Here is a 20100-nt window from a genome sequence, read left to right as displayed (position 1 = left end):
TAGCTATTGGTGCAGGGAAAATGGAAAAACTGACAGACGCAACTGAAGTTCTCAAAAGAAACCAGATTTACTGAGAGAACATCTTTTACCCATGGACATATATGCTAAGGGACTGTGGGAGGATCAGGGGCAGAATGGCTCCTTTAATAGGCTGCGACTTCAAAAATCGGAGGGCAGGCTTCTGGGATGGTGCTAGCCAGGTACAATAGGCTGGTCTTTGGACAGTCAAGCTTTATTTGGTTCAGCACTGGATTAACTGTCTTTCCTTAATATTTGCCTAAAACCTTACGCTGCCCTACTTCCAGGGGAACAGAATAGTTCACCAAACAGCCAAAAAATCTGGTTACCTTGACCACTTAGGGTCCTTATCAACAAAATGAGAAAAATCACACCTACCTCACAGTACTATGCAAATTAAATGAGATCTCATGAAAAGCATCATTATAGTGTCGACACATAGCAGTTGCTTGATTAATAAGTAATTACTGGCTTTAAACAAAGAAAGAAAAGCCAAATGTTGCATCTGAACTGCTAAGAAGATAATCTATGGATCAAGAGAAAAACTTCGTCTAGTCTGGATAATTCTACAATTTGTTGAATCTTGGTTTTGAGTAACTGCTATTATATCTTGAATGCATATTTTCTCCAAATATTTTCTCCATACCTTCTTGTTTTATCCACACATATCTTAAAATTTTTCTTAGTTGTGTAAGCCTGATGATTCACAGTCCTGCACCCCTGGGGCAATAATACATTATATGTTAATAAAAATTAAAAAAAAAAGAATTAAAACTCACTTAACCAATCATATAGACCAAGCAATAAAAATATGTATATAACCATATAGAACCAATTAATAGAAAAATCTATTCATAAATATCCAGGCCTTGTGCTCTGCAGATTTGACCTTTTCTTTGAATTACAGAGCTAGAGGATGAGATCCCACAGAGGCTGGTTTTTCAACAGATGATGAAATGGTCCTTCAATCAATCCTCTGGACCAGGTATTTTTGTTTTGTTTTGTTTTGTTTTGAATCTGAATCTGTTTTGATCATGACTGTGTATCTAAGAGCACAGAGTTAGTAGAGGAGCTCTCCTTCAGCGGGGAGAAACAGGAACTGTTCATTCTGTCCTCTTTGCCTCTTTCGCATAATAGATGTGTATTTCCTGTGGCGAGTCAGGGATAATGTGCCAAAGACAGGAAGGGACAGGGTCAAAGGTGTCATTGTCTTGTTTGAGAATCCTCCACACCTTTACATTTCAAAAACTATGGCTCTCAAATCGTTTGATATCCATGGTCACTTGGGAAGGGCAATAAACCAAAAGACCACACATAGAGGACCCTGAATTAGGGCAGGAAGACACATCCCTCTGCCACTCAGAGAATTCATTGAACACCCTTGTGCCTCAATTTCCACATCTAGAAAGTACAGAGATTCGATCAGAGAATGCTGAATTAGTCTAGTGCTTAAAACTCTGTAATTTATATCCACTCTTCCACTTTTTTTTAATGTGAAAGACAGCAATGAAAGCCACCCCACTTTCACCAGAATAAATGAAGAATAAGACATTGCTCTGATGGGACAAATGAAAGAAATAATAAAATAAGAATTCCTGTTAAATATAAAAATATACACAGTGCCATCCTGCAGTCATCCCCCAAGAGCCATCTGCTCCACGAGTGATGAGCCTGCTCGTGACAGGCTCTTTCTTACCATCAACAGTAATGACGGAACAGGACCTCTGAACCCTCAAAATGGCTCATTTAATTCCAACTTATAAACTGTCGAGACTAGCCAGAGCTGCAGACAGACAGGGCCCCTACTCCCTGCTAACCGTGGTCAACACGTGAGCGGCAGGCGGCATCAGGAACGAGTGATAACACTGAAGTTACGTTGACCTGGGGGACCATGGCATCCAGCCCCACAACACCCAGGTGTTATTTGTGAGCTCATCATGGCTAATATTTCCTGAGTATTTACTTCATGCCAGCACTTAAAGCCACGTGCTTTATATACATTATTGAATGTTTGATCCTCCCCTGTACCACGTGGGTCAGGAGACCAAGGCTATGGCAGCTCAGGTCCCAGCCGTGCTGCTCAGAAGCACCGTAATGACCGTTCTCTCACAGGGAAGCTGGACAGGGGAGCTCCTATCTCCTTTCTCCCACACCTTCTTTCCAGCTCCAGTGATTCACATTCCTTCCTCTCAAGCCCGTGAGTCCCAACAGACTGGAAAGCTCAGAAAGTTTGATGCCTGACCTGCTCTTTGATTTTTTGCAAGTGTTTTCCTCTAAGTGCCAAATGGTTCAATGACTACTCCTGTCTTCCATGATTACATATACATGTCCCACCGGTATCCCTAGAGTGCTTGTTGTGTTAGATGTTAATTCACGTGGTAGGCTTGAGCTAGAATTTAAGCTAAATAGCAAGACATGTTGCAGACTTGGAGGACAGGTAAAAGGGAGACTGGAACCTCCTGGAAGACACAGCTGAATGTGCATTCCTTCTTGCACTGCATCTAGTTTTGTATCTAGCCATTGACAGGTACACAACCGGTATGGTATAATGGAAAGAACAATGGGACAGGAGGGAGTAAACAACAAGGGCACAGGTCTCCATCATCCTCATTCTTGCCCAGCCATCTCCGCTCTGCTTTTCTCTCTCCACACCGGAACAGAACCCTGACACTGAGAAGTACCAAATGTCAAGGGGTGTTTCTAACTCAGGAGGGGCCAAGAAGAAGAGAAAAAGCTGAAATCTCTTTAACGGACTAAAAACAGTAACAACTTATAAATTCACACTATGTGCCAGGCACTGTGCAGAAAAACTTTTCTAAGATGATCTTACTGGCTTCCCACAAGGCTCCTATGAGGGAGACATTCTTATTAACTCCATATAAAGACGAAGAAAATGAGACACGGAGGGGTTAAATAACATCCCCAAGATACAGGTAGGAAGTGGCAGAGCTGAGATGTAAGAGAAGCTTTGCCACTGAAAACAAAGGGATCTGCTTTGTAAAGAATTGTGTGAAACTGTTAGAAAGGGGCAAGTTCCTAGGAAACCAAGAGACTGCTCAGAGCAGTCCTTCTCTGGAACTAACTCGGAAAGGGGTATCAGACAGGAAAGCACCACATTCCCACACACTATCTTTGTTGAGTGTATTTTTGTAAATGAAGGAGGGGCCAATTAACACTGTCTAGTGTGACACATGAGCCTGATGGCTTGGCTGCTTGTCAGCCCAACACAGTTATCTCCTGGTCTTTGGCCAACATGTCATACCATACTGTCTCCACCTCACTAAGTGAAAAGCAGAATGGACATACGTGTATGTGGGTTTGGGTGTGTGTAGGATTCGTGCAGTGTAGGCGCAAAGCCCACAGGCACACCTTGCATTCTTGGCTAAAATTCCTTCCTCTTCATAAAGAAGAGAGATTATGTGATTGTTTTAGTCATTCTTTTCTTCCTGGAATGGCTTTGGGAGGGATTGTAAACCTGGCTGGGGTTTAAGCTCCCCAGCAGACCAAGCATAAAGGCAGGCTACCGACACCCTCTGTGTTTGTGGGTTTTGGTGAGAAGGGGAAGCTGGGACAACTATGCAGGCAAAGGCTGTCTTTTGCCGTGAAAGCTGAACTCTCTAAGGAGAGGAGCCAGAAGAGAAACTTTACCTTATCTCAACTGTCCATACTCTCGCTCGCTCTCTCTCTCTGTTTTCAAAATAAATTGAAGCTGTTTGGCTTTTTAAAGCTATGAATTTTGTGCTTTCTACAGAAATGCAATCAGTAAATCTCCCCTAAGTCATTTCCCCTACAAACTGCAAACTCCAAGATACCAGAAGGAGTTGTATTTTCTAATTCAATCAACTTCCCTCCTGCCTCCTGTTCCTGGTTGATGAATACCCATCACACCTCCAACCTAAGGAATTCTTGCTTTTCCCTCCCAGCAGCATCTAGTCTAGGCTTGCCGCTTACATGTGCAACGGCTAGCTCTAGTTTCCCAGTGTAAGTGCCTGTACTGATCACAACTGTACGGGTTTACAGGAACTGGCCAACCCTCTTGGAAACTGGTATCCTGGTTTTTAAAGGAGAGAGATTTCTGGAGACTAGTAAACCTTTTGGGTGCTTATAATCACCTTTTGGTTACAAACTTTTCTGTGTGTGTTTTTTGTGGGTTTTTGTGTGTGTGTGTGCTTTGTGTTTTCATTACTCAACACTTAAGATAAGAATTGTTTAACAAACATGTCCTTGCTTATAAAGCCCATCAGTTGAAAAAGGACACTTACAAATTAATTAAAAAGATAGAACTCCACAATTTCAGTGTTCTTCTTGCTGTTTTGTCCTCATTTCTCCCTCCCTCTCTCTTTCCCTTTTTTCCCCCACCACTTTCATTCTGTATACTATCTCCTATAACTTCCTTCCAGCATCTGGCTTCAGTTCATGGATTCTGTCACAAAAGATCAATCAGTCTAATCAAGGAAAATTGAAACCTGTTTCGTGATCAGATCAGTAACAAGAGCCCAGGGTTTTTTGTTTTCATTTCTTGCAGCATATTTTGGGTGTGGGGTGGGATGGTAGAGAAGAGAAACAGGAAAAGTAAAGCTGAAGATCCTTAAGGGCATAGACTGTCACGTAATCATCTCTATACCCTCCAGGAAGCCTAATGTACCACTACTGAGTCTCCAACAAATGTTTACTGAGTGGTTCCTATGCAGAGTCAATAGTGACTAAAACAGACTGGGTGCTTGCCTCCCAGAGTCCTCAGTCTCAGAATGAGAGAGAAAATTGCTAAAAACAAAAAAACAACCAGCCCCCACATAAGAAATAAATCATTACAAACTGTGCTAAGTGTGATGAAATAAAAGAACACACTTAGCAGGGAGCATAAGCCTGGAGTTCTGCTCTAGCCCCAGGGGAGGGGTTGGGGGGAGGGGGCGGTCAGGGAAGGCTCCCTGAGGAAGCGACACTGAAGTGGAGACCAGAAACATGAACAGGAATTAAGGGAGCTACAGAGTAAATGATCTTCAATAAAGCAAAGGCTTTTTTCCACTTTTCAGACAACTGGAGTACCACTTTCTGTGTGTGCAGGAAAGACGTGAGTGAAATGTTAACAGTGTCATCCACATCTTTCGTTCCACAGGCAATGGAATTAAGATCCTCCTATGAGCTGCCAGAGGCCACTGGGGCTAGGACTAGACCCCAGGGCCGCTGGCCCCCATCCTAAAGCCCTTAGGCCTACACCACAAGAACAGTAGTGGGTTGGGGATAAAATATTTTTAAAAGTGAACTTTTATATTTTTGTTTAGGATTTATTTATTTGAGAAAGAGAGAGTGTGCAAGTGAGCAGGGCAGGGGTGATGGGGGGGCACTTTGGAGGGGGAGGGAAAGGGAGAATCCAAGCTCAGGCTGGAGCCCAACGCCTCAATGTGACCACCTCAGGATCACGACGTGAGCAGAAACCAAGACTGTATATGTGTATACAGGTGTATAACCTGTATATATCAGGTGTATAACCAACTGAGCCACCCAGGTGCCCTAAAATTGAACTTTTAATGAAAGAACTCAGTGCTGCTTCCCCAGAATGGCTGGATATGTTCAGATATTTCTGACCAAAATGTTTTTGTGAACCAGGAACAAAGAGGGAATCAGGCAGATTTCGCCATCTGCGTGCAAAGTGAAAACAAGATGTTGACGCGAAAACAGTACTGTGGCAATGTGATCCGATCAATTCAAAGTGATATTTAAGGTCTACTGACTTCACCCATTAGCCCAACAGGAACTACGATTAGCCCTAAACGCTAAGCTTAACTGCACCCAAGAAGCAGTCCTGAATTCCCAGGTTAGGCAGTTTTTAAATGACTGTGACACCTGGCAAGCTAATGCCACCTAAGCAACTTTCCTGAGCAGCTTCCCCATCTTCGTCCCTCTCTTTACAACACGGCTACAGCAAATTACGACTAACACCTCCATTTCTCAGTCTCAGTCAGCTTGCCCTTCCTTCCCACAACAAAGATACAGAATGAATTAGGAGGACTGGAGAATACAGAGGGGAAAACCCACATTCTGGTCCACTCTGGCTTCTCCGAACTTGCAAGTGAACACACCATGGGCAATAATCCAAGAGCGTCACCACCACCCTGTTTGTTAAGCAAAGATAGTAAGAGAAAGGTTTCCAAAAGCTGCCAGGGGGTGTCTCGCAGAAGAGAGGTCTCATGAAGAAGGGAGGGAGAGATACTATTGACTACCACTAAACCTCAAATCCTTCCCCACTTCACACCTCTTCGGGAGACAAAAGATTAGAAATGTCCCTCCAGTCAAAACAAGATCTCTCTCTGCCTTTCCATGATTCTTAGCCCCTGCTTCGTGTTGGCCTCTTTGTCTCTGCAAAGAAGCTGCTTCATTGAAACATCATAGGAAAAAAAAAAAAACAGTTGTCCCCCAGACAATGAAGTCCCCTGCACACAGGCATTTCCAACGTAGGCAGGAGGCAGGCGACAAAGCTGCAGAATTCTCAACCTGTTGCTATAGTAGCAGAAAGAATGTGATTCAAGCAGCTCTGCTGAGATCCATATCCAAATCCTTCCAGCTCCCAAAGAGAACATTAACCCTTCACTGCCCCTTGTTGGGGGCAGAATCACCTGGGAAGAACCCTAAATTTGTTTTAGGCCCTGGGTACTGTAATCCTAGCATCTATTCACTCCTGCATTCACTCAATATCTATTTATCTGGATTCGCTTGTGCTGGCTCCTAGGTTTTCAGCTGTAAACAATGCAGATATGGCCCTTGGCGAAGAGCAAGAGGAGGAGTAGGACATTAAATCATCGCTCAAATAACAATACATTACAGAGCATTAGTCATATATGGGAGCCACATGAGGTTCTCAGAGAAGCCAACACCAGAATGGAAACAACCTATCCAAAATAACCAGCTTATACGCTAATTCTAGCAGACTCTACATATCCTGGGCCACTGCCATTATTTGATTGTTTGCATGTGCTAATCTGACAAGAACACCACTGGAAATGCCTGTTCCCATTATATCACGTCTCCTACAAAGCATTAATTTGAATGAGTTTTTAATCAAGTCGGCTTTCCACATAAAATAGAAATAGCACTGTTTGTCAGAGAAGCACGGCAGGCAATTGCTGAACAATGACTAGGAAACAGACGTGGCAGGTGAGGACACAGAGAACCCAGGAAAGAAGCATAGTCACAAGGACCCTCCAAGGACTTCTATCTAAACAGCCCCCAACCCAATTTACTTCTAAGGTCAAGATGGTAACAAAGAAACGTTAGGGAAGAGTATTTAGAAAGGACTCATAATCCAGCTGACTTTCCCAACGTGGTAGTACAGAAATATTAAAGCACTGAACACCTTCCTGCTAGACTTCTTTATTTCTCATGGAGCATTAGTACTAGGAGGGAGGGGTTTCTTAGGAAGCTAAACTCATTAAGTAATGATATCCTCATACGCTTTTTGTGAAACAAGGCAGCATCGATCAGCCTGCCGAGCAAAAGTGGAAAAACCAACGGGACAGGTTGCTAATCTCAGATGGCTAGTAGAGGCGGTTTTGTGGAACTGCATAATCTTTTGTAGCTCAGTTTCCTCGGAAGTAAATCTGATACACTCTGTAGATCCAAAGGCATGGAATGATCAACAGCATGCCTATACAACAGTGGCCTGAAATACAGTTGACCCTTGAAGAGCCTAGGAGTCAGGGAAGCCAACACCCCACAGAGTTGAAAATCCACATGTAACTTTTGACTCCCCAGAACCTAACCACTAATAGCCAACTGTTGCCCAGAAGCCATACTGATAAGATTAACGGTAAGAAATCTTTCCTTAAGAAAATCAGAAGGAAGAGGAACGCCTGGGTGGCTCAGTTCTGTGTCTGCCTTTGGCTCAGGTCCTGATCCCAGGGTTCTGGGATTTCAAGCCCCCTGTGAAGCTCCCTGCTCAGTGGGGAGTCTGCTTCTTCCTCTCCCTCTACCCCTTCCCCTGCTTGTGGCTCTCTGTCTCTCACTCTCAAAGAAATAAATAAAATCTTAAAGAAAAGAAAAGAAAAGAAAATCATAAGGAAGAGAAATACATTTACGGTACCATAAAAAACTCATGTCTGTGTGGACTTGCGCAGTTCAAACCCAAATTATTCAATGCGAACTGTACTCTGTTGTTATTCTTAGTAACACTGTAAAACATAGTTTCTGCCCTGGAGAATACCTGAGCAGCTCAATCATATTTAAGAAGACTAGTTTCCTATCGTAACCAGAGGCACAGGCTAAAGGTCTTTCACCAAACAGTCCAGGGAGAGATGGGCCCTCAGAAAGGGATATTCACCCAAATCTCTTTTAACCCCTGCAACACTAGGCTAAGACTTAGGAAAATATCCCAAATGATTTGACTAGATGGAAACTGGTTTCTTTTTGCCTGAGAAAGAAATGATGGTAGCAAACATGTTGTACGATCTGAAGAAATGACTTCATCCTGACTTGGCAGTTTCTCTCTACAAATCTGTATTTCCCTGGCCTTTGACAATGGATTTGGTTACGAGACCTGCTTTGACCAAGAGATGTTAACAGATTAATGACATAACCAGCAGCCTGAAGTGAACTTGCTCATCGTGGCTTATGCTTTTTTTTATGCCTGCCATCACCATGAGAAGAATGTGCCCAAGCTAATAGCTGATCCCAGAGAAAGGTTGAGGGACATTTAAGAGTAAAGGCACTCCCTGGGGCGCCTGGGTGGCTCAGTGGGTTAAAGCCTCTGCCTTTGGCTCAGGTCATGATCCCAGGATTCTGGGATCAAGCCCTGCATTGGGCTCTCTGCTCAGCAGGGAGCCTGCTACCCTTCCTTTCTCTCTGCCTGACTCTCTGCCTACTTGTGATCTCTGTCAAATAAATAAAACCTTAAAGAAAAAAAAAGAGAGTAAAGGCACTCCCAAAGCCAAACCAGGATCAGTGGATTCTCCCCACTCTAACCTACACACGAAGGGTTAATAAAACACACTGTTGGGGCGCCTGGGTGGCTCAGTGGGTTAAGCCTCTGCCTTCGGCTCAGGTCATGATCTCAGGGTCCTGGGATCAAGCCCCGCATCGGGCTCTCTGCTAGGCAGGGGGCCTGCTTCTCCCTTCTCTCTGCCTGCCTCTCTGTCTACTTGTGATCTCTCTCTCTCTCTCTCTCTCTGTCAAATAAATAAATAAATAAAATTTTAAAAAAAAGAAAAAAAAAGAAAAAACACACTGTTGTATGCTACTGAGGCTTTACGGTTGCCTGTAATGTAGTGTTATTGTTGCAACAATGGAAACACTCACCATAGTAAAAATTCACCTGTAGTTTAAGGGTCAAAACCTTGCTTGCTTTTTTCTCTTAATATGTAACAAGTAACAGATTTCTGATTCTCACCCCCACCCCATTGGACTGTAAGGTCCTCAAAGCAGGGTCCTATTACATCCCCAATGTCAAAGACTTACTCAGGGAGTCTATACCATGTTCTCAGTCTCAGGGGATGCAACAGTAAACATACACATGCAGCCATCAAGTCTCCACCTGTGAATTTCCCCACCGAAGATCAGGTCCATGTGATTGCCCAAAGTTTCTTACAAAGTTTACTGATGTGGCATGAAGTACATCAAATCAGTAACGAATTCAGAACATCCGGTGTTGTTTGCCCAAATACGAGAATTGGAATCACTACATCTTTCAGTAACGGAAGGGACCAACAAGGTCACTACGTCACTGGTGTTCAATCCTAGACAATCATTAGAGCTTTCCGAATTACAGATTCCTAGACCCCATGTACAGACATTTAGTTGAATAATCTGACATAAGGCCCAGACATGTGTTAGGGGTTTTTGTTTGTTTTAAAGATTTTATTTATTTATTTATTTGAGAGCGAGACGGAGCACAAGCAGGGGGAGTGGCAGAGGGAGAGGGAGAAGCAGGCTCCCTGATGAACAATCCCAGGCCCCTGGAACCACGACCTGAGCGGAAGGCAGACATTTAGCTGACTGAGCCACCCAGGTGTCCCAACATGTGTTGTTAAAAAGGTCTCAAAGCAACGCTGATGATCACAAGAACTGGAGATGCCCCGCATCTAACAGAACCCCTCCAAGCATGGCCTGAATTTCTTATGCTGAGCTCCACTGAGCATTTGTGATGATGTTAATGGACCAAAAAGTGAACACAGAGGTACTACCTCCAGGGGACCAAATGAATCCATTAGTTGTTGTTAGCATAACAAACCATTCCAAAACTCAGTAGCTTCAAACAGTAGGCACTCATTATTGCTCCTGAGTCCTTGGATCACTTTGTGTGATCTCTGCTGGGCCCATTCATGCATCAGGTCCGCTGGCTGGTCGAGGATAGCCTCAGTCACATATCTGGTGGGGTGACAAAGGTCTCTGGGCCCCAGCAACAGAGTGCAGGCATGTCCATAGGGTGACCGGGCTAGATTCTAGGTGAGCAAGTAGACACGTGTGAGGCCACTTAAGACCTACACTGGGGACTGGTACATATGCATACTGTCACTCCAGCATATTCTGTTGGCCAAAGCTACAAGGCCTAGTCCAGATTCAGGGGCTGGGTAAACGGACTCTACCTCTTGATAAAGGGAGCTACAAAGTCCTTCTCACAACAGACTCGTTTCAAAGTCTATTATACAACCAAAGGGAGAAAAGGTTGCCTTAACCCAAATACGATTTCTAAGCATGGGCCAAAGTTTTCCCCTAATCGTAAAAAGTTAGACACTCCTGAAGGTAAGGTTTCATCTGATGTTCCTCGTTTCTATTCCCGCCTGCACATACCTTAGTTATTCCTCAAGACCTCAGTTTCAAAAGAAAGCCAAAGAAATCTATTTCTTCTCAGCACTATTTCATATCATCCTCTGAGGTTTTTAAAGATGATGTGGAAGGCATGGCATCCTTACAAGGACTTGTTCAGGGCGAGTGTCTCTGCGATGCCTCTTCTTGGCATAGGATGTGCCCACAGATAAATGTGACCAAATGATCCACACGGCTACATCCTGCAAAGACCTCCACAGCCTTCTCACGAGGAGCACTGAAGTGTAAGAACTATTACAGGAAAAAGATAACACACTAGGCCGGTAAAGAGCTCCGAGGAGCAGGAAACGGGCGCTTACTGAAGATTATAGTCTAAGACTAATTATATTCCAGCTGCTTCACTCACCCGTGCCTGACTGTGCCACTTAGGAACTACACTTAAAGGACACTGGCTGAGTCCATAACTGCGTTCCTGACTCACGCCCCGAGACGTACGTAGCCTGGCTGGGATGCTGCCGGAGTTATTACAGCATCCCTACAGCTAAGGGGTTGCTTTCTGGTTTTTTAGAAAAATTACTATGACCTTTGGGTTAGTTCTACTTAAATTCTCTAAACACCTACTTATGAGGTTTGGGATAGCGAGGGGTGGTAGGGAAAGTAATTCCAGCAACCAGGAAACACAGGATGGCAGAGAAGTGGCCAAGGCTGGGTAGTGCCTGGAGGCTCCTTAGGAGGGACATGGAGGATAGAAGGAGAAAGCATGTGCTGCTTACAGACAAGGTCCTCTTAAGTGCCTGTTTGGTGCCCATTTCTATGGCCAGCTTTCACTCTGCTTGGTGTCACCGTCTGAACCACTAAGCAAGAGGAGTGGGTGACACACAGGGAAATCGAAAGAAATGCTAAATTCACCATAAAGATGCCTCAGAAAAGCCAAATTCAGGAAGATCCTGCATTTAATTTAGTTTGCGAAGAAACTGTACAAAGTTCTGAAAATGCGTGAAACAGGCCATTGCTAGGAGGAAACACCACCCACTCGCCTCTAAGTGGTCTTTCATCAAGAACTGAGCCCTGGATCCGGGAGACAAGCAGGTGTGGCAGCACTAGCAATGGTTTGGTTTGGTTGGTTTTGTTTTGCTTTGTTTTGTTTTTTAAGATATTTGAGAGAGAGAGAGCGTGAGCACACAGGTGGCCAGAGGCAGAGGGAAAATCTCTAGCAGACTCCCCGCTGGGTGTGGACCAACACAGGATTTGATCTCACGACCCTCAGCCGAAATCAAGACTCAGACACTTAACTGACTGTGCCGCTCAGGCACCCCACGGGACAGCGATGTGTTCCACCTGAACATGTAGTAACCAAACTGCAAATGCTCCCGAAGGCTAGAACTGCTGCTGGTGCTGGTCACTCCATGGGCGCCTCGGAGTGGCATCTGTTTGTTTTTCAATCACAACTGAAAAGACTCACAAAATACAAACCGGCATCTCCAGGTGAAATCACCAGAAGGGTTCCCACCCCCATCTTCTGCTCACTCAGCAAAAAAGTAAGTGGCATTTTGGATGGTCTTTTAATGAGCTGGCAGATTAGGCTGCAGCCGGACTATGCTTTTGATTAATTAGCTAAGGGGAAACCAAAGCAATAAGAAAGTGAACTATTAGTATTATCACCACGGGAACACTGGCAGTGACAATGACGAGGAATTACTGATTTCTTTTTTTTTTTTTTAAAGATTTTATTTATTTGACAGGCAGAGATCACAAGTAGGCAGAGACCAGGCAGAGAGAGAGGAGGAAGCAGGCTCCCCACTGAGCAGAGAGCCCGATGCAGGGCTCGATCCCAAGACTCTGGGATCATGACCTGAGCCGAAGGCAGAGGCTTTAACCCACTGAGCCACCCAGGCGCCCCTAATTACTGATTTCTTTTCAGAAAAAGACAACGTCAGAAGAGGGAACTAAGAAGGGGATCTTTACCCTGCTCGCGCTCCTCCCCACTTGAACACACACACACACACACACACACCCCACAACTTCATACCCTTCTTTGCACACTACTTTTTAGTAGTGCTTTTTAATGCTGTTCTAAAAACCTAGCTATGTGAGGTACAGGCTGCTCTTCCTGGAGAATCCATTTTTTTTTTTTTTTAAGAATTTATTTTTTCATTTTAGAGAGAGAGACAGAGACAGAGAGACAGAGCACAAGCAAGGGGAGAGGAAGTGGAAGAGGGGGAGGCAGGCTCCCCGCTGAGCTGGGAGCCCGATGTGGGGCTCGATCATAGGACTCCGAGACCATGACCTGAGCTGAAGATAGATACTTAACCATCTGAGCCACCCAGGCGCCCTTCCTAGAGCATTCTTACATTGCCTGCACAGCAGTGCCAAGGACGAACCTGTGGCTGCATTTGCAGGGACATCCGGGCACAAAGCAAACTTTCACATGTGTCAGGGGAGTGCCTCGGCTTTGGGCAATTTCTATTCCAGTTTCTGCACCATTCTCCCGTGAAACCCCTGAGCTCAGCATTTCCACTCTAATGTAACCACAGTGTAAGTCCTCGTGGCTGTTCAAGGAATGGGGCCATCTCAAACATACTGTAATAGTGGAGTATCAAATTCACATTACACATAGCTTTATCTTTCCTACAACCTTTTTTTTTTTTTTTAAGATTTTATTTATTTATTTGACAGACAGAGATCACAAGTAGGCAGAGAGGCAGGCAGAGAGAGAGAGAGGAGGAAGCAGGCTCCCCGCGGAGCAGAGAGCCCGATGTGGGGTTCGATCCCAGGACCCTGGGATCATGACCTGAGCCGAAGGCAGAGGCTTTAACCCACTGAGCCACCCAGGCGCCCCCCTTTTTCCTACAACCTTTTTCCTGAAGTCTCCCCAGGTATTAAAGTTTGGGCTACGCCAAACTTTTTTTCCTGGCTAAGCCAGGAACCAGAGGCAGCTTCATTCCCCCATGTTCAGTGCAATCAACCGCTTGTGTTTAGAATAAATATTTGAAACTCAGAAGCCTGTTAACAATGTAGCACTTGATTACTCTGAATTACTCTCACCCACAGCATTGAGGGAGAAGGCCTTGGCACCAGCCCCACACAGAAAACCTGCTTCCCAGCCTGCTCCATTTGCTTTCCAACGCTTCCCTCAAACTCTCAACACACTACACAAAGGTCTCAGTTTTCTCCCTTAAATACCCCACGAATCCCACATCCAACATCTGACTTCCTTCTTCCCAGAGCACACAGATTTACTTCAATACTTCCAGTTCAGATATATTTAATTAGACCGACTTGTCTTGTTATCTCTTAGTCAAACCCCTCTGCTAGCATCTTTCGTTCAACACTGAAATCTCCTCAAAAGGGTTTTCTGTTTGCTTGTTTTGAGACAAAACGTCATCTTGGTCTATTTCAAAGCTAGAGTAAAAGCTACTTTTCTTTTTTTTTTTTTTTTAAGATTTTATTTATTTATTTGACAGAGAGAGAGATCACAAGTAGGCAGAGAGGCAGGCAGAGAGAGAGAGGGAGAAGCAGGCTCCCCGCTGAGCCGAGAGCCCGATGTGGGGCTCGATCCCAGGACCCTGGGATCATGACCTGAGCCGAATGCAGAGGCTTTAACCCACTGAGCCACCCAGGCGCCCCTAAAAGCTCCTTTTCAATTAGAGGTGCCTATGTATTAAAATGGCCACAATCAGTAGCGCTTTTCCTCCTTCAAAATCTATCAGGTAAATAGTCTTTTTTTTTTTTTTTTTTAAGAGAGCCAAAAGGGTAAACTATACTAACCAGAAGTAATTAGTATGTTAAGTTTTGTTTTAAGGCCACGCTATCAGGTTACAAGTTCTGATAAACCCTGCTGGGGGAAGACATGTCTTTGTCTTGGGACCACTGAGAACTAACCAATCAACCAAACAAAACACCTTTAATTCCATCAGAAACTCTCCCATCTAAACACAACTGAAACGGAAAAGCCCACACCAAAGCAGAGCAAATGAATGAAGTGTTCCTGCTGTTGCCAGCCCTTACCATTGGGAACAGAGTCCCCTTCCGGTCCCTCGCAGGGGCTCTGGCTCCTCCTGGGGTGGGGTAGGGGTGGCGAGGGGTCCAGGCCCTGGGTGCAGGTAGAGGTATGCTCCGTGCATGCTTGAACAGGACTCACAGCCGTCTGCCTGCCTGTCTGCCACTCCGTCCTCTCGTCTGGGTGGGAAGGGCCAAGATGAAAAAAAAAAAAAAATGTGCAGGTTACTCACTGGCCTTCCACGGCGGGCACACCCAGGAGGAGGGAGAGGCCCGGCACAGACAGAGAGATTCTTCAGTGGCTGTGCCTGAGATCTTGCTTCTGATTCCTTTTGTTAATACTTCCTGAACTTTAAACTCAGTCTGCACAGGCTCGGGTATTTTGGGGGAGGCAAACAACACTTGGGTAATTAGATTCCAAGAGCTTTGTGCAAAGGTTACTTTGAAAAGGCAATGCTGTAGTGCACGTATTTTTAAATTTAACTCTGAAATTTGTTTCCACCGTGTGTGAGCATTAACTTTGGCACAGGAAATGAGGGCAAGGGGCAACCTTGGTGCAGGGCCTGGAAAGGCCTGGAGCAAGGCAAACCTGAGTGTGGTTCTGACAATGAATATATCTTTTAGTCTCTAACTTTTAGAGAAACAGGATTCTCAACAGTCTCTCAGAGTCGGTGAACCTTCCCTTGTATAAGAGACACGATCTTGAAATACGTGCCCAGAGATCAAGATTTTGGAAATGGATTCCCATTGAAGATGCAAGAACGTGGTACCTGATAGCCTGGCCTCTGTAAATCCTGACGGGAAGCCTTTCGTCAGTGGAGGGAGCCTCAGCAATTTGTCCGTGTTTCAGTAGAAAGAGGTGGAGAGATGGAGCCAAGGGTGAGGAGTACCGACCGCGGACCAGGTACTTCTCTCATTTAATCCTGAAATGCCTTTAGGAGGGAGGTATCCTTCTTCCTCTCTCACAGGTTAGGTAACTTGGGCAGGGCTTGGCCAGGTAGGGAATGGAAGACCCAGAATTTGGACCCAGGTTTGCCTGAACCTAAGACCCAGTCTCCTCACACCACACCACCAGCTATGACACCCACACTTCCTGAAGAACATCACCTTTTTTCCACTTGGAATTGACCTAAGGCTAGGTTACCTTTTCTGAAGTTTTTATACCAGTTCCAAAATGGATATGCCATGAAATATAATTCTGCAGGATGTTAATAGGTATAACAAAGGCTAAGAAGAATATTCTATATAGGTTTCTTCATGGTGGCTTCTCACAGTCTTTAATTTACTAACATATATTGTGAATCTCCCAGCTCAGGACCTAGTGTGCTGGGTTTCCTTTCCCAAAGCCTTTTGGAGTGGGGGAAGGGGATCTTTTGGGTTTGGGAAATGTTGTTCTAGAGATTGGTTATTGTGGTACTTTTCTCTCCCTCTGCTACAATTTGAATTTATGAGTCCTTCCAAAACTCACACGTGGAATCCTAATGCCCAGGGCAGTGTTAGGAGGTGGGGCCTATGATTACCTAACTAGGACGGAACCCTCATGAAGGGGATTGGTAACCTTCTAAAGGGGAGTCCGGACAGTTGCCTAGACCCTTCTACCATGGGAAGACCCAAGAAGTCTTCCTCCCAAAAGAAGACTCTTATCTGACCAGGCTTCCACCCCAATCTCAGACCTGCAGCCTTCAGAGCTATGAGAAATAAATTTCTGCTGTTTATAAGTCACCCAGTCTGTGGTACTTTGTTACAGCAGCTCAAATAGACTAGGATACTTTCCTTACCTTTTTTAAGTGTTGTGTTTTTCAATTTATACTTGATCTTAGCCAAAAGGCTGAGAAGTGGTTTTTTTTTTAATTAATCAAATTATTTATTTATTTTAAAGATTCTATTTATTTATTTGCCAGAAAGAGAGAGATCACAAGTAGGCAGAGAGGCAGGCAGGGATTGGGGGGGGGGAAGCAGGCTCACTGCTGAGCAGGGAGCCCGATGTGGGGCCCGATCCCAGGACTCTGAGATCATGACCTGAGCCGAAGGCAGATGCTTAACCCACTGAACCACCCAGGTGCCCCTTTTTCTTAATTTATAAAAACAACTCACGACAAAAAAAGTTCAAACAGTATATAAGGGTGTAAAATAAATAGTAAAAATCGACTTGTTCTTTGTAACCACTAGTCCCATCCCCCAGAGGTAACCACTGTTAGGAATTTCTTAGGAATCTGCTTTGGAAATTTTTACGCATATGAAGCATATATGAATACCCTTTTTAAAATAACGCAATTGGGATTAAAGCATACCCATGATGTGTGATCTGGCACTTAAAAAAATCTTGATATCGTTGAAATTTTCCATACCAGCAGAGAGTATTGTTACTGATAAACCGGAGCCAAGAATAGTAAAAGGTAGCTCTATCACATGGGATCACTGCTTTATCAAAGGGTCCCCTGTGTGGGTCACAGTCTGCTTCAGTACTTGGCATCAGATGCCCAGCCCCCACCCCCCCGCCAGCTCTGGGTAGCCACCTGCACACTTGATACTCATGTACACGACAGGAAGGATCTAAAACCTACTTCGTATCACAGGTTGTGGTGAGGATCAAGAACAATGAGCACAATGACACCCCAGCCACACCCCAGGTGTGCCAGGCACTCTCTTTAATGTCATCTATGTATTAGTTTGACTAAACCTTGCTCTTGACAGCCCTGTGAAGTAGGTGTTACTATTAGCGCACAGACTGAAAGAGCCATCTCGGCGTGTGGACCTAGCACACAAGCCCACCCCAAATGCTTGACACTGTATCAATAAAGTGAACGTTGTGTCAGCAAACCTGATCGGCGCCACAATAATACTTCTCAAATGGGCACTATAAAGTGGATCCCATGTTCCCCTTAAGAATAATGTTGTAATTAAGGGTTCCAAAACTTCCCCTTGCCTTACTATACATTCTAGACATAAGAAAATCTGGTAAAAACAGAGCCATAACAAAGCTCATCATCATTCAAAATAACAAAATAAGGTTCCATGGCTGAGAGATTCTGAGAGATTGGCTCCTACAACCCCTCCTTTTTACTGATCAAGGAAATCAAACCCAGAAAATATTTGGGTCTTCTCTAAGGGTATATACCCTATTACAATGGTCTCAGCCATGAAATAATTTTTAAATATACATATATTTCAACCCCATATGATTGCTTAAGGGACTCCAACATATTCTATATGTATATACAAAATATACTGTATCACAAATCTGATGTAATATTAATATACAAGTTAGAGTAAGCATTAAACATTTAATTAGAAGTAGCTTTTCCTGCCTTAGAATTTAAAAGGTCATTTGAGGAATGGTTTGACTGACTCATTTCTCTTATAAAAAAACTCTCTAGGCATAATGTGAATCAATATCACCCTATTCTCTCAATTTATTTTTCTATAAAAACCACAGGCCTTCAATATTAGCCCACTGGGTACTTTCCCCCATTAACATGGTAGCAGAAGCCTCTCTAGAGTTTGAGACATCACTCCAGACCTTAGCTTTGGTTCAGGATGCTCAAGCTTTGACCTGATCCTCTTGCCAATCTCTATTTCTTTTTCTTTCCTCCCCACCCACCTGATCGAAGGGAGGAGGAAGAGAGACTCACATTCCTTTAGTGTGGTTACAGCTGAGTGGACACTATGCATTTTACTCTAAGGATTAAAAAAAAAAAAAAAAAAAAAAGACAGGGACCTAACTCTTCCCTTCCTTCAACTCTGACTCTCATTCATCTCATCACCATCTCACCCGACCTTTGGCTCAGGTCATGATCCTGGTGTCCTGGGATCGAGCCTCACGTTAGTCAGTCGGGCTCACTACTCAGCAGGGAGCCTGCTTCTCCTCTCCCTCTGCCTGCCATTCCCCCTGCTTATTCTTTCTCTGTGTGTCAAATAAATAAGTAAAACTTAAAAAAAAAAAAAAGACACAATAACTGCTTGCTTTGCTCCGCAATCAGGAGTTGGAAAGAAACACAGTGCTCAGCTGCATCCAAGACCGGGCTTGTTGAGATCAAGTCATAGGTCAGGGTTCCAGCTTCCCAGTCTCTCAAGTGAGGAAAAGATCATCTACCTCATCAGGCTGTGACTCAAGTTTAACCGTCAAACATTTCATGAATGGCACAGCACCACACAAGTATCAGGTAATGACCATCACTGCTTCTGGCTCTCTAAATATTTTGGAGGGATGGGGCGCCTGCGTGGCTTAGTGGGTTAAAGCCTCTGCCTTCGGCTCAGTGACTCTGGGGTCCTGGGATGGAGCCCCTGCACTGGGCTCTCTGCTCAACAGGGAGTCTACTTCCCTTCCTCTCTCTCTCTGCCTGCCTCTCTGCCAACTTGTGATCTCTGTCTGTCAAATAAATAAATAAAATCTTTAATCAGAAAGAAAGAAAGAAAGAAAGAAAGAAAGAAAGAAAGAAAGAAAGAAAGAAAGAAAGAAAAGAAAGAAAGAAAGAAAGAAAGAAAAGAAAAGAAAAGAAAGTAAGTAAGTTGGAGGGAGATCATGATAGTTGCTTTGAAAGTGGAACCGAGTTGTTTCTGTTGTTCATGATCTTCCAGCCCATGGCCTGTGGTTCCCAAGGTAGGTCCATCAGGATACTAACTAGAAGGTGAGCACAATTCTAGTAGAAAACAGACCTGCTTATTTTCATGTGAACACAGACCTTTTCCTCCACTCTTCTTGCTTTATCAGACTTTCTGAATTCCTTCCTTTTAGCATAATTATAAAACTATTTTTAAACCTTCTATGATAAAAAATTTCAAATGTATATCAAGGTGGAGACAGGAGTGTAACAAACCTCCCACGCATACCCCAGCAGCTTCATGATTACCAATTCACTCAAATCTTGTTTCACCTATTCCCCTACCCACTGGATTATTTTGAAGCAAATTCCCAGCATCACATCATTTCATGCATAAACATCTTTGCATTTATCTCTAAAAGATAAGGATTCTGTATGCAAACACAACCAAAATATTATTACATCTAAAAGGAAACTATAATTACTTAATATCTAATATCCTATCAGTATTTAAATTTCTCCAAATCTATTAAAAGATTTTTTTTTGGTACTTTCCCCAAATGAATTAGGCAATTAATTGATACATGATGTCTTTTCAAATCTAAAACTTCTTTTCCATCTTCATTTTTTCCTTGCAATTTGCTTGTTAAAGCAGCTGGTTCTTTTGTCATAGAGATTGTCCTGCAATCAGATTTTGATTTGATGGTGTGATTCATAACATGTCCCTCGGTCCCTATTATTTCCTGTGAACTCAGAGTTAGATCTAGGGACTTGATCAAACTCATTT

The 20100-nt window shown here is 43.9% G+C and overlaps 1 protein-coding gene across 1 annotated transcript in view; it reads right to left on the bottom strand.

Moving 5' to 3' along the window:
* The window catches only part of LOC111148572 (stonin 2), a 172725-nt gene that overhangs the window by 42183 nt on the left and 110442 nt on the right, over positions 1-20100 (bottom strand). Inside the window, exon 5 of the mRNA XM_022505250.1 lies at positions 14782-14952. Coding sequence (XP_022360958.1) covers positions 14782-14952 — 171 coding nt within the window. The remainder of the gene's footprint in view (positions 1-14781; positions 14953-20100) is intronic.

The sequence above is a fragment of the Enhydra lutris genome, unplaced genomic scaffold (genome assembly GCF_002288905.1).
Source record: "Enhydra lutris kenyoni isolate GAN:26980312 unplaced genomic scaffold, ASM228890v2 scaffoldscaffold20, whole genome shotgun sequence".
NCBI classification, from domain to species: Eukaryota; Metazoa; Chordata; class Mammalia; order Carnivora; family Mustelidae; genus Enhydra; species Enhydra lutris.
Note: the sequence above shows the minus strand (reverse complement) of the source record. Positions and strands in the feature narration are given on the sequence as shown.